Here is a 15405-nt window from a genome sequence, read left to right on the forward strand (position 1 = left end):
TGTGTCATGACTGAAGATACATCAATAATGTAAACAGTCTGCCTATCTGTCTGTTTTCTGCTCCCATCTTCTTTGTGTGTATTTCTTGGCTTGAGTTCCTTGAAGAAATTAACATTGTTCTTGAATGCAGTTGTTCATCATGTTTATTTCTGGAGGTCCAATCTAAAAATACCATATGATGCACTGGTTGTAAAATGCAGGTTGGCAAGTAAACAAATTAAACTGCCTATAGATCATCAGGCAGGGGCTTATAGTGCTCCTGTACTAAGCAACTTAGCCACACATCAGTCACCTACATGAGACAGTACGGTAGAGACACGTGAAACGCTAACCAGGCAAGTAGCAGCAACTAGAAAGACATTCAGACAATGAATTTCACAAGGAGGAGGGGAGGAGGGAGAAGGAGAGAGAGAAATTCATATGATCTGAGTCCTGTGAACAGTTTTTACACTATTCTGATGGATTTATCTAATAATGAAATGAATTATCATACAAGCTGAATTTATAGCATGATGTTTTGGGGTAACTAAAACAACTATACAACTCCATGCAACATACCTAATATTCCCACCTGGAATAGTAAGTACACTGTGGCTTAATAACAATCATGATGTTTTGGGGTAACTAAAACAACCATACAACTCCATGCAACATATTTAATATTCCCATCTGGAATAGTAAGTACACTGTGGCTTAATAACAATAAGATAAGAGCATATGCTTCACAAATTTACGTGTTTTGACAAGTCATCAAGCATTCTGCTTTGACCAGGGTGAGAGAAAGAAATTACTCTAAAGCTGTTGACGAAAACATACGAGAATTTATTTGTATCATTATGGAGAGATAATAAAGAACAACAATCAGACATAGAATTTAGATGTGACTCCGCCAAGTTGTTGGTTTATTGTTTTACACTAAGTCACACTAATTGGCACTGTAAACACGTTAATGTGAGGATTACAAAAAGATTCAAAGGGTAAAAGTGAAGACAGAAAAATAATGGGAAAATCTGAAATGTTTTGAGACACTGAAAGAATATTATCGATAGAAAGCTACAGGAATATATTAAGAGTCTACTAGCTACAAATACCTGTCAGTAAAATTATGTCCAATATAGAATCAGAGAGGACAGAAAATATAAAATTGTGTAAGAGCAAGAAGAGGAGATCTTGACCTGGCAGAAACAGACTACTTTTATGTCAAAATGCACTTTTTGAGGTAGTTCTCTCTGGGGTCAATACATTTTGCCCACGATTTTTCCCAGTATATTTTCATCCATGATGTGTGTGAGAGCTACAAAATATGTGCCGTGACCTCTCAGTTGGACTGAAAATGTTTACCAGCACAAATCTTTTTACATGTGAGAATGGGTGCAAGTGAGACATTGCCAACTGTAGTGGATAGGGTGCATGTTCCAACAATTTGCTCTTTAAATTTCTCAGTTAACAAACTGTCAAAAAACTTACGCAGAAGTGCATTGTCCAGACAAAAGATGTTTTTTCTTTAGCTATTCATTTGGTTTTTTCTCATCCTTGTATGTTTCTCATCCAGTTGCTCCAAAAGTTTCCAAAGTATTTGTCAGTTACTGTTTCATCCTTTGCTAACTAATGGATAAAAGGAATCCCTTTTGCATTTCCAAAAACTATGAATATAACATTTCTCAAAGATGAGTTCAGTTCCTCCTGCTCCAATGCTTAGCTGCCAGAATCCAACCTTTTCTTTGATTGCTGTTTCATTTCTGGTGACAAGCAGGCCACCAATTTCTTGTCCACAATAATAAATTAGCATAATTAATGACAGGGATTCATTTTAAAGTAGTCCATGCATTCATTTCCATGTTTGCTTTTAATCAGCATCAACACATGCAGCACCCATCTCACAAAAATCAATGTCATAGTTAATTCTTCATGCAAAATGTACTTGTCTCTTTCTTTTACTATGCTTACAGCATCACAAAGATTCAGTTAGGCAATTTCAGACAACCAACAATGATCTGCTGATACCAGAAGCAGACATTAATGGCACCCTGTTGAATTGGATTAGAAAATATTCCTTGCTGATTAGTTGGATAAGAAATTGAAATGGAGTCAACACATAAATAAACTAATCAAGAATCCCTGTTCAGCAAGCTTACCCTTCTCTCACTGTGACAGAAAAATTGTACGTTTGCCATCATATGTACAAATCATTTTCTACCAGTTTCAATCATAGCAACCAACTTCACAGGAAGAAAAAGAGCTGTAGATGAGATGGATCACTGAGTGACCATTCTGTTTCAAAATAGTGAAGTTAATTTTGTGATTATATCGAAATCATGGCCCTGTTAAACATGGAGTCTGTAAAGATTTTATGATTAGTGGGTTTCAATTTATCCACTGGAATGTTGGATTGCATATCCACCTCATATGCATCTTCTTTTTTTCCTCTGAAGATGGTCACCATTTCTCTAACTAGAAACACAAGGAAAGCCACAACTGTAAAAGAGGTACAATTTATTGAGTCACAGAGTGACAACAAGAATACATTGAAGGCAGTTACACATCTCGAACATATTACAACCTAGGACCCAGAAGCCTATCCATGGATTAGGGTATAGAGATTCATGCAGGGAAATCTTTGTTCATCATAAATACCTCACAGTCTACTCACTGTATCTTTACAAATTAATTATATTTTTTGTGACACATCAAAACAAAGCAACAAAGTGCTCTGATATGCATGCCTATAATACAAGAAATAAAGACTGCTACTACAGACAAAGAACAAAATTAAAAACAACAGACCATAGTCCATGCATTAGTGGTCAAATATGGTACAACAGATTACCAAGCTCTATAAGGTGCCACAAAGGGAACTTATTCAAAGTGAAACTGAAATATTTCTTGATTGACAAGTGTTTATATTCTTTAAGCGAATATTAAACTAAAATAAATTATTGTATATATATAGGGAAACATTCCACGTAGGAAAAATATATCTAAAAACAAAGACTTACCTTAGGGGGAAAAAAGGACGGCACACACACACATATCCATCCACACATATACAGACACAAGCAGACATATTTAAATATGTCTGCTTGTGTCTGTATATGTGCGGATAAATATGTGTGTATGTGCGAGTGTATACCTGTCCTTTTTTCCCCCAAGGTAAGTCTTTCCGCTCCCGGGATTGGAATGACTCCTTACCCCCTCCCTTAAAACCCACATCCTTTTGTCTTTCCCTCTCCTTTCCTCTTTCCCAATGAAGCAACAGTTTGTTGCGAAAGCTTGAATTTCGTGTGTATGTTTGTGTTTGTTTGTGTGTCTGTCGACCTGCCAGCACTTTCGTTCGGTAAGTCACATCATCTTTGTTTTTAGATATATTTTTCCCATGTGGAATGTTTCCCTCTAGTGTATATATATATATATATATATATATATATATATATATATATATATATATATATATATATATAGTCTTTAAATATGTCTGCTTGTATCTGTATATGTGTGGATGGATATGTGTGTGTGTGCGAGTCTATACCCGTCCTTTTTTCCCCCTAAGGTAAGTCTTTCCGCTCCCGGGATTGGAATGACTCCTTACCCTCTCCCTTAAAACCCACATCCTTTCGTCTTTCCCTCTCCTTCCCTCTTTCCTGATGAGGCAACAGTTTGTTGCGAAAGCTTGAATTTTGTGTGTATGTTTGTGTTTGTTTGTGTGTCTGTCGACCTGCCAGCACTTTCATTTGGTAAGTCACATCATCTTTGATATATATATAAAATGACTCCTATATATATATATATAGGGAAACATTCCACGTGGGAAAAATATATGTAAAAACAAAGATGATGTGACTTACCGAACGAAAGCGCTGGCAGGTCGATAGACACACAAACAAACACAAACACACACACAAAATTCAAGCTTTCGCAACAAACTGTTGCCTCATCAGGAAAGAGGGGAAGGAGAGGGAAAGACGAAAGGATGTGGGTTTTAAGGGAGAGGGTAAGGAGTCATTCCAATCCCAGGAGCGGAAAGACTTACCCTAGGGGGAAAAAAGGACAGGTATACACTCGCACACACGCACATATCCGTCTGCTTGTGCTGTATATGTGTGGATGGATATGTGCATGTGTGCGAGTGTATACCTGTCCTTTTTTCCCCCTAGGGTAAGTCTTTCTGCTCCCGGGATTGGAATGACTCCTTACCCTCTCCCTTAAAACCCACATCCTTTCGTCTTTCCCTCTCCTTCCCCTCTTTCCTGATGAGGCAACAGTTTGTTGCGAAAGCTTGAATTTTGTGTGTGTGTTTGTGTTTGTTTGTGTGTCTATCGACCTGCCAGCGCTTTCGTTCGGTAAGTCACATCATCTTTGTTTTTATATACACTCCTGGAAATGGAAAAAAGAACACATTGACACCGGTGTGTCAGACCCACCATACTTGCTCCGGACACTGCGAGAGGGCTGTACAAGCAATGATCACATGCACGGCACAGCGGACACACCAGGAACTGCGGTGTTGGCCGTCGAATGGCACTAGCTGCGCAGCATTTGTGCACCGCCGCCATCAGTGTCAGCCAGTCTGCCGTGGCATACGGAGCTCCATCGCAGTCTTTAACACTGGTAGCATGCCGCGACAGCGTGGACGTGAACTGTATGTGCAGTTGACAGACTTTGAGCGAGGGCGTATAGTGGGCATGCGGGAGGCCGGGTGGACGTACCGCCGAATTGCTCAACACGTGGGGCGTGAGGTCTCCACAGTACATCGATGTTGTCGCCAGTGGTCGGCGGAAGCTGCACATGCCCGTCGACCTGGGACCGGACCGCAGCGACGCACGGATGCACGCCAAGACCGTAGGATCCTACGCAGTGCCGTAGGGGACCGCACCGCCACTTCCCAGCAAATTAGGGACACTGTTGCTCCTGGGGTATCGGCGAGGACCATTCGCAACCGTCTCCATGAAGCTGGGCTACGGTCCCGCACACTGTTAGGCCGTCTTCCGCTCACGCCCCAACATCGTGCAGCCCGCCTCCAGTGGTGTCGCGACAGGCGTGAATGGAGGGACGAATGGAGACGTGTCGTCTTCAGCAATGAGAGTCACTTCTGCCTTGGTGCCAATGATGGTCGTATGTGTGTTTGGCGCCGTGCAGGTGAGTGCCACAATCAGGACTGCATACGACCGAGGCACACAGGGCCAACACCCGGCATCATGGTGTGGGGAGTGATCTCCTACACTGGCCGTACACCACTGGTGATCGTCGAGGGGACACTGAATAGTGCACGGTACATCCAAACCGTCATCGAACCCATCGTTCTACCATTCCTAGACCGGCAAGGGAACTTGCTCTTCCAACAGGACAATGCACGTCCGCATGTATCCCGTGCCACCCAACGTGCTCTAGAAGGTGTAAGTCAACTACCCTGGCCAGCAAGATCTCCGGATCTGTCCCCCATTGAGCATGTTTGGGACTGGATGAAGCGTTGTCTCACGCGGTCTGCACGTCCGGCACGAACGCTGGTCCAACTGAGGCGCCAGGTGGAAATGGCATGGCAAGCCGTTCCACAGGACTACATCCAGCATCTCTACGATCATCTCCATGGGAGAATAGCAGCCTGCATTGCTGCGAAAGGTGGATATACACTGTACTTGTGCCGACATTGTGCATGCTCTGTTGCCTGTGTCTATGTGCCTGTGGTTCTGTTAGTGTGATCATGTGATGTATCTGACCCCAGGAATGTGTCAATAAAGTTTCCCCTTCCTGGGACAATGAATTCACGGTGTTCTTATTTCAATTTCCAGGAGTGTGTGTGTATATATCTGAATATTTGTAATAGGTACGATGTAACACCCAATATTGTGCCTTATTAGGTACAATGGTACATTTGTATCATGTATATGTAATCAGATATGTATATATGACTGTACTAAACTTGTATAAAAATGCTATGACGTTTGCAAAGGACACCAGTTGGTGTCTCCATGCAAAAAAATACAATAAATAAATAAATGTCTTTATGAAAACACTATCCCCACCAGGTACTGCTGCGCGAACATGGCAGACCAGGTGATGGCAATTGGTGACTGGGCAGCCCCTGCCAGCTGCCTCAGGTAGTTTGGGGCTTGCCGTTTCAACATCGGCATGCACTACAGTGGGTTACTACAGTCCACCTTCCTTACAGAGGGGAAAAAGTGGCTTCACCATCCATGATGCTGTGACTGAAGAGACATCTGTGGCATCCATGGTAATGCCAGGGGTGACAGCCGAAGGCGAGAGAAGTTCCTGATCCATACAGAGAGGCATGTATGGATGAAAATAAGTGGGACGAGGGCACCTCTACTGCCCACGGACCCTGAGGCAACCAGTGGACAGGTCCAGCAACAGGGAGGCAGCAGCCATCTGAACATGGGGAGTCCACAGCGAGGCATCCAGCATGAGCAGCAATGATCGTGGACTGGGCAGGAGAGGCTCTGGTGATGGAAACCTGGCTTCCATCCCTGCTTTCAGTGGCACCTGTTCAGCACAGCCAGTGGCACCTGTTCAGCACAGTGGGAGGTACCGACAACTGCCACAGGAAGTAAAACCAGAACTGGTGCTGATGAAGCCCCAACCACTGGGCTGGGCAGGTATGACTGAGCCTTCATGAACCCTGGAGTGCCAGGGATAAGGAAGAATGAGACGTCCTGCCTACGGCCAAAGGATGAGGCCAAGCGCCACTCTCAGATGCAACTGTTTCTGATAGCATGTCATGAAGTGATCTTTGGTGTGAATCATGAAGATGCAGTAACTGTGCCAGCTGTCGACAACAGCCTGAACCCAGTGAGGGTGCCATCCTGACTCCCTGGACCAGACTGATGGGCAGGAGGCGAACATCAACTAAACTGGTATTGCTCGGAGCACCTGCCCAGCAGCAAGAGGTTGAGCAGCATCTGCAGCTGACGGCTATCCAGGAGCTAGGCGGGAGTCTTGTCCTATGTTAGGAAATCCTGTACCATGTGTGTCTTAAACATTCAGATAAGGTGTTGAGCCTCACTGTTCAACTGCACCTGGAAGGGAGATACCGTGCCATGGTGAATGCCATTTTGTATATGAATGTCTTTGGAAGGTTGCACCATGAAATGAGGACCATTGCCTAAAACCAAAGTGCAAGGCAAGCCTTCTATGGAGAATATCTTGAACAGGTTCTCAACAGACATGTCTTCTTCACAGACAGACAACAAATGACAGAAGGAAAATGGGAAAAAGCATAAATTGCCAATAACCACAAGGCGTCTAAAAAGGACCAGCGAAATCAAAGTGGACTCTTGCCCAAGGATGATTAGGGCCTGGGATAGCAAAAAAATAGTGTGCGGTTGCTGCCTGTTGGCCCGTACACATGTGGCAGGCCACAACAAGGTTTTTCACCTCCCGATTGATGCCTGGACAAAGTACATGGCAGCGCACCAACAGTTTCGAGCAAGAGATCCCCCAGTGACCCTGCTGTAATAAGTGGAGGACCTCCAGCTAGAGTGCTGGAACCAGTAAACAGGAAGTTGTAGTAACCAAAACCTACTGCGGGAATGCCTTGGGCTGTGGATCGGAGCCACCGGGCGGGGAAGCCACCAACGGTGGAGCACGCACCACCGGGTAAACACAGGACGAGTCGGACGACAGACAAATGACAACTGACAACAACCGACCATGACCAACGATGAGCGACACAACAAGGAAGAGACAAACAACGGAGGCTTGTGGAAACCACAACACCAAACACCAAACGTAAATACACTCGGAACCAGAGCCAGGCAAATGTCAACAACGAGCAATGACCAGAACGCAGTACCGCCGAGATAGAAACGAAATCCAGAGCGAGTACCAGATCGACTGGACTAGGGCAGAGCGGGTCCCTATATACGAAACCGGAGGGAGCGGCTATTGGCCGCTGTCTGCACGTGGCGTAGCGGTGGCGCCCTCACTGCGCGAGAGCCGCTGCGCGGAAGAACCGCCGCGGAGGCGGAGCCCTCTATGGGCTGACCGTGTCCATTTGTTCTGGCGCGTTTTCGACTTCCGCGGCGGAAGGTACTATAGAAGTAAACCCTTCTGTTGACAGGAGAATAATGCCATCCAAAAGGGAAAGGCAATGGCATGATGCATAAAAATGCTGCCTAGCAGACAGTCGAGACACCCATATTAGAACGTGTACAGCCTACCGGAGCCCTGGATCTGCCTCCACAGTATAGGCAGCATGGGAACTGCTGATGGAAAAGCTATCCACTGAGTGCTTCACCTCCATATCCTGTTGAAAACAAAGCAGCCTCCTGGTCAAATGAGGGGTCGGGGCCCGTGCGGAGCCAGACAGAGCATTTGGATTCGTATGTTGTAACTTGGGGTGAAAATGGATCTCATCACTGTACAGTGACAAAACCAGAGCCCAGTGCAGAAGATGATGAGTGGCTTTGTTTGGTAAGGACACTAACAGGCTAAATGTGGAAATCAAGGGCTTACGGTTGGCAATTAAATGAAATTTTGCACCATACAAGAACACAAGAATTTTTTAAGGCGTACGCAATGGCAAGAGTTTTTTTTTCCCACTTGACAATAAAGCTGCCAAGCCAAGTGTTTTCAGCGCAAAGGCGTAGGTCATTTAGAGCCATTTGAATAGCCACTGATCAGGGTTGTCCCTCCCGCCCTCCCCCTGTGCTCAGACCCATCCGTGGCCAGGAAGAGATGCTTGTCGGTTTTAAATGTTGCAAGGCACCACACAAAGCAAAGGCTATCCTTAAGGTGCACAAGAGAAAGCTCGCAAGCTGCAGAATAAACAAAAGGAGCATGTTTCTGAAACAACAGATGCAAGCGGTGGGCGATAGTAGCTTCTCTGGGAATACACCTATGATAGTACGCCACTTTGCTGTGGAATGCCTGTACTTCTTGTACATCAGCCAAGTGGAGCAAAGGTGTAATGGTAGTGACACATTCCATGGGGCGTATGCCCTGCTGAGAAATTTCATGGCCCAAATAAACAATGGAAGGCTGGAAAAAGTGAGACTTTAGCAAGATTACATTTGAGGCATGCAGTCAGTAGAACAGTAAACAAAGAATGTTAATTATATAGGTGACCCTCCGTGGTAGCACTGTCACAAAGATATCATCAAGATAGTTAATGCAATGGCAGACTACCAACGTAACCTATTCTAAAAAATGTGAAAGATAGCAGGTGTACTAGTGACCCCAAATATTATCCATTGATACTGATAGAGGTTGAAAGGTGTATTAACCACAAGAAATTGTTCTGATACCTTGTACTATGGAATTTTGAAGGTAGGCTTCGGCCAAGTTGATTTTCGAAAAGTATTGACTCCCAGCCAACTTTGTGTGCAACTCTTCTGGGCATGGCAGGGAGTAAGTGTCTATGACTGACTGTGTGTCAGTAGTGACCTAGAAGTGGTCACAGAGCCAAAATTGACCATACAGCTTCTTTATGATTACTAAGAGCATAGCCCATCCACTTGAAGAAGTTAGTCTAATCACTCCCAATGATGTCAAGTGATTCAGCTCCGTCTTAACCTAATCACATAAAGCTACTGGCTCGACCATGCCTGAAAAAAAGTGAGGATGGGTGGAGGGTTTGAGGGTGATGTGTACCATGAAATCGTTTGCACAACATAACCCTGAGGGAAAGAGATCCGACAACTCACAACACAAAGAATCCAGTTTGTGATAAGGCACTCTTGATCTGAACCATATGCACTTCACACTGGAGCTGATACCATATGCACTGCCTTTACAGTAAGAAAAACCAAAGGCAGCAATCTAACCCAAACAAATTTTCAATACTCACATCATTAACCACCGTGTATGTAACGTAATGGGCAATTGAGTTTGAGACTGTGTCAGCCGTGAATAGGAATCTGCTGTTTGTTATAGCTTACCAATTAAGATTACCAATTAATGCTCAACACACACTAATGGTGGTGACCCAAGCCTGGCGTACGTCTATGAATCAATTAGGGACACAGCAGCTCCCATGTCAACTTGTAGGATTAATGGTTGATCCATCACCCACACTTCAATGAATATTTGGTTTTGTCCTGTAGACAACGGTGAACACAATAACAAAACAATATAAATATTGACTGCCATTTTCCAGCAATGACTCCTGGGGTGGGGAGAGGAGGGAGGGGGGAGGGGGGACAGCAGAGATTGACATACTGCTGCTATGTGACCCCTTTTTTACATTTATGGCAAGAGGCCCACTGTTTGGAGCAGGCTGCCCACTCGTGCTGTGCGAAACAAGAGGGGCACAACAGAAGTGGCATTTGTTATTCCTACTGCCAACAATGTATTTGTCCACATTGGCCTGGTTGGCTGTCTGTACTGCAACTACCTCCTCCATCCCTAGGCTCCAAGCACTGGGGTCGTATGCTGTCAACAACAGCGACGTCACTCAAAGCCTCTAAATAGCAGCCAGTGCTGCAGGAGACTCGAACAGCTGTAAAGTATTCAAAACTTCTTCTAATGTAGGGTCCTCAAACTGAAGGGCACATCGACACAGCTCCTTACCTGGGGCTGAAAGAATGACTGTGTCTCTGACTATTTTGCCTTAGCCATGACAAACCGACTCAACTGAACCACCCATGCTTGATATGACTGCTGTTGCTGCTCGTGACATTGGCAGAATTCAACACATGTAGCCATCACATGCTTACAATGCACATCGTCATTAGAAAGTGATGCTGGTTCGTGCAGAGGAGTTAAATGGCAGAGTAAATGAGCTGTGCAAGGGATATCCATGATAAGAAAAGAGCCTTACAGACCTTCTTGTCAACCAGATTGAATACCATGAAAGGTTAGCAAAGTCGCTTGTTGTAAGTGTCCCAATCTTCTGCAGATTCATCACAGGGTGGGAAAGCTGGTGGGTGAACAACCAGCAGCTGAGGCTGACTCAATGCAGTCAACAACCATTCCAATGCAGCCATCTGCACATGCCATTGTTGCAGAATGGAATGGAGTAAAGCCAGTAGGAAAGGTATCTAACCCAAACAAATTTTCAGTACTCACATTATTAACCACTGTGTACATAATGGAATGGGCACATGACTTTGAGACTGTGTTGGCCATGAATCAGTCCAGAATAGGAATCTGCTGTTTGTTGTAGCTCACCAATCAATGCTCAATATGTGGATGAGCAGACTCCATAATAAACAGATATTCAACCCTCGTCATTGTCAGTTGTGTTCTAACAAGGAACACAAAGCAACACAAGGCCATAAGAGAGATATAATTCATTGAGTCATGGAGTGACATCAATAAGAATTCACGGAAAGTAGTTACCTGTCTCAAACATATTACTAATAGGGGCCCAGAGGACCACGAATGGCCTTATGAAGATGCTACCCTTTCAGATATCACTGGTGTAGGTGTAGTGGTGCACGTGCACAGCGAACCAGGTGATGGTGGTCAGTGACTGGGCTGACCCTGGTGGTTGCGTCGAATAGCTACAGACGTGCTCTTTGAATGTTAGCACACACTTTGACTTGCTGTTGTGTCCCAACTTACACCCACTGTGGGTGGCATGTGTTGTAACTCGTGAGTTACTACAACTGTGACACCAAAACTGGTAGAAAATGAGTAATAAATTTCTACAGCTCATGGCAGACAGGCAATTCTTCAAATTCATGACAGCAGTATTGAGTCACCTCATTAAATTGTTAGTCTCACTGTGTTAATGTAGCAACAAGAGTTTTAGCTCATTTTGCATACTTACACTCTTTGTTGTCTTACGTAATTCTCTTCTGGTGCTGTGCACTTGTAGTAAATAAAGTGCTTATTCGGCAGAAGTGAACAGTAAGAATATTGTGTAAAGTAGATAACAATACATCTTACAGATGCCTTTTTAAAGATCTTGGAATTCTTACACTTGCTTCCCATTATATTTATTTCTTAATGGTTTTTGTTGCTGACAATAAAAATTAGTTTCAGCTGAAATAGGATCTACACAGTCACTACACTAATACAAAAATAATTTTGATGTAGACTGTGCCTTCTTGCCTAGGGTATGCACTCTGGTGTCAAGGTATTCAACAAGTCTCCATCTAACATAAAGCCAAAATTGAGAATTCCAGCCAGCTCAAAAGAAAATTTAGCATATCGTCTGAATGTCTAAATTCAAGGATTGAAAAGCTGTGTTAACTACATGGCAGGTAACAGTGTTCATTGCACCTGTACGACACATAGTAAGGTAGTGTAGGCATGACACAGTATTTAGAAATGTAAGTTACTGTTTTCCCTGAAAATACCAGATTAATCAAATAAATATTAAACTTCCAGTAAAATATAAAGAGCATCTATTTAACATAACTGGGGAGATAGCAGCTTTCTCTTTAATTTACTTGATTGAATTTAGCTGACATAAACATGCGTGGTGGTCTATGGGTAGAGCATCAGACTCTGGCCCTGGAGGTCCCGGGTTCAACCTGAGATAGGGGCAGGGAGTTTCCTCATTCCAGTCTGTCCAGGATGGCCCTAGATCCACTCAGTCTGTTATGAAATGAGTATTGGGGATGTTTCCCAAGGGTAAAAGGTGGCTGGGGCTATCGGCCAACCACCTTTTGCCTCCTAAGGCTGTGGCAATGAAAGACTTTACCTACAGTATAATAATAATAATAATAATAATAATAGCTTTATTCAACATCGAATGGTACACTGCACATGTACAAAGAAACAGTAATGATTAAAGTTATTTGTACAATACACAAGACACATTCTTCTGAATACGTCATTAATTTACAACAAAATTACAATAAGCTGTTTACTTATTTCTATTCACATAATTTCACAAAGCATTTGTTGTTCTTCATATAACTATGGTACTCTTCTAATGTGTAGAAAGGATGTTTTACTAAAAATTTCTTAAGCTGATGTTTCAGTTTAATTGTAGGAAGAGCCATGACTGCTCTAGGCAATGCATTAGCTAATTTTATACCTGCACACTGAGGCCCCTTTTCGTAAAGTGCTGTTCTGTGGCTGCCAATGTAAAATCTTTCTTTATTTCTAGTATTGTACTGGTGGAAATCTGAATAAGTGTTTGGGTGCAGTCTTTTCACAAGCAATATGGCTTTTAGAATGTATGTGTTTATAACAGTTAACACCTCTGTTTTTGGAAACAAGTTGCGACAAGATTCGCTATATTTTGCTCCACAGATTATTCTCACACCCCTTTTTTGAAGAATGAGTAGCTTATCTAGATTAGCTTTGGTTGTTGCCCCCCAAATTTCAATACCGTAGTTCAAGTGAGAGGATAGCCCTATCACAGGCTTGCGCCACAGAAAAGTAGGAAAACATGTATCCAATACGGTCAATTTATGGTTAAAAATTTGGATAATCTGATCGTGGATCATCTTCATGAGAAGTATTGCCATGGTAAATTAAGATGTTTATTCCTTAACTATTGAAAAAGAATGTGCAGACTCCTTACACCTATTCACCAAGTTTGTATCAGTTTTATCACAGCATGAATTTAAGTTTGTTTTCAATACATAGGGCGAGTCAGGAGGAAAGGTGCACACTTTGATGGGTGATAGCATTAGTGATTCTGAACAGAAGATTTCATATGGATGAATGTCCTACTCTGAATGATTTCTGAGATAGGACACATTTAATATCACTTATTCCATTTTTCTTGAGTAACTCGAACACTGAGCCACCAGTGAAAACACATCAAAGTGCAAAATTAAACTACGTTAAATTCTGTACAAAAAGGGAACTATTCATTTCTTTTCTCTAGGACTAATAGATTGTGTGAAGAAAATGCAAGAAAACAAAATCTTGCGGGATGCGCTTGTGCTGTACCTTGCGGGCCAATATGAAGTAGTTTTGGGAGTTGCTAGACCACGAGTGTCCTGCATCAAACTGTTTGTCTTAACTTGCTCTACACTACTATGGTATGTGGTAAACAATGACAATGTTTGAATAATACAAAAAAAATAACAATGTATATCAAATGTGTTCTGTCTCAGGAACCAATCAGAACAGGGCATATGTCCATATGTAGTTTTTTGTTCAGAATCGCTAATACTATCAAGTCCTCAAAGCATGTACCTTTTCTCCCGACCCACCCTGTATTAACAAACAATATGATTACTTTGAAAAGCCATATAAACAAAACTATTCTGCAGCTCAAGGTACATATGATTTATTTGCAAATCAAGTTGATATTTGATTCATGATATTGTACAATGCAGAAACAAAAATTCTTTGATATCATCACCACCTCAAAGTTAAGCAGCAAAATTTTCACCTTGTACCCATATCATAAAATACGCTTACATCCATACAATGGCTTATCCTTCATAGATATGAATAATGATGAAAGCCCTAACAATGAAATGCATGTAATTCTAATTCTTTGTTTGCTGCACTGAGGTGGCAAGAAGCAATTAACTGACAAATGTGTGAATCCACGTGGCAGTGAATGAAAAAAACTAAGACATAAAAAATACAGCACGATTCTCAGACAGGCACAAACAGCTTACCTATTTCAGTTCCACGGCCACAAGTGAAGGTTAAGCCGTGACCTTCGATTTCTCGGTCAGTATAAATGATAACATATGCACAAGAATAGTCTGGATCTGTGTGCTGAAAATTGAAATAAAAAATCCTATTTATTACTAATGAAAGGTAAAATTAAATGTAACACTTAGATTTAAAAGCATTGAGTCTTAAAGAGCATTATTCAAAAGAAATTCATTGCTGAATTAATGGCCTCATTAGAGGACACACAATATAATTTGCTACTTCTCATTTTCTGCTTGAAGTAGGTCGCTTCATAAATTAATTTTTCACTGTTCATTTACACACTCTATTTTTTCTAGAGCAAAAATTTTTCATTGATACACAAATTTTTTTCACAGAATTCTTTTAAAAAAAATTTTTTTTTGAACATCAGTAACTATCTTTGATTACATACTACTGTTTGCATAATATATATTGTGAAGTGTTAAGCTTTAATGCGCTATGGGGTTATATGTACGCACACAACATCTAAGAAGAATTGAATAGATGGTGACATTGTTCATTGAGTGGAAAATGTGAATAAACATGAGTTCAGAGTGGACCATCTGGCAATGATGAAAGATTGTCAGCATCAATAGGAATTTCAGAATGAATAATTTTTCTTCAAAGTATCGAAGCAGTTTACACTGCTCTAAAGCTATGGCAAAACACATTTCACTCCCATAATGTTCAGTGGTACTTCTCGTGGGCTAGTCCTAAAAGAGATTTCTTTAAGTTATGAATTACTGTATCGAATCTCAATTCTGACAGAAGCATGTGAACATGGAGAATCCTTGATGAAAGGCATAAATAATTAGGTGTGGTGATATAGTGAAAGCTGAAGATGAAAGCTTTGGGGTGAACACTTGTAACTACCACAAACTTATGTATGTA

At 42.2% G+C, this 15405-nt stretch overlaps 1 protein-coding gene across 4 annotated transcripts in view; it reads right to left on the reverse strand.

The window, feature by feature from the left end:
* The window catches only part of LOC126253705 (mitochondrial enolase superfamily member 1-like), a 90314-nt gene that overhangs the window by 45237 nt on the left and 29672 nt on the right, over positions 1-15405 (reverse strand). For all 4 annotated transcript variants that reach the window (XM_049955237.1, XM_049955234.1, XM_049955235.1 and 1 more), the window contains exon 3: positions 14493-14595. In XM_049955237.1, coding sequence (XP_049811194.1) covers positions 14493-14595 — 103 coding nt within the window. The remainder of the gene's footprint in view (positions 1-14492; positions 14596-15405) is intronic.

This window comes from Schistocerca nitens, chromosome 4, assembly GCF_023898315.1.
Source record: "Schistocerca nitens isolate TAMUIC-IGC-003100 chromosome 4, iqSchNite1.1, whole genome shotgun sequence".
NCBI classification, from domain to species: domain Eukaryota; kingdom Metazoa; phylum Arthropoda; class Insecta; order Orthoptera; family Acrididae; genus Schistocerca; species Schistocerca nitens.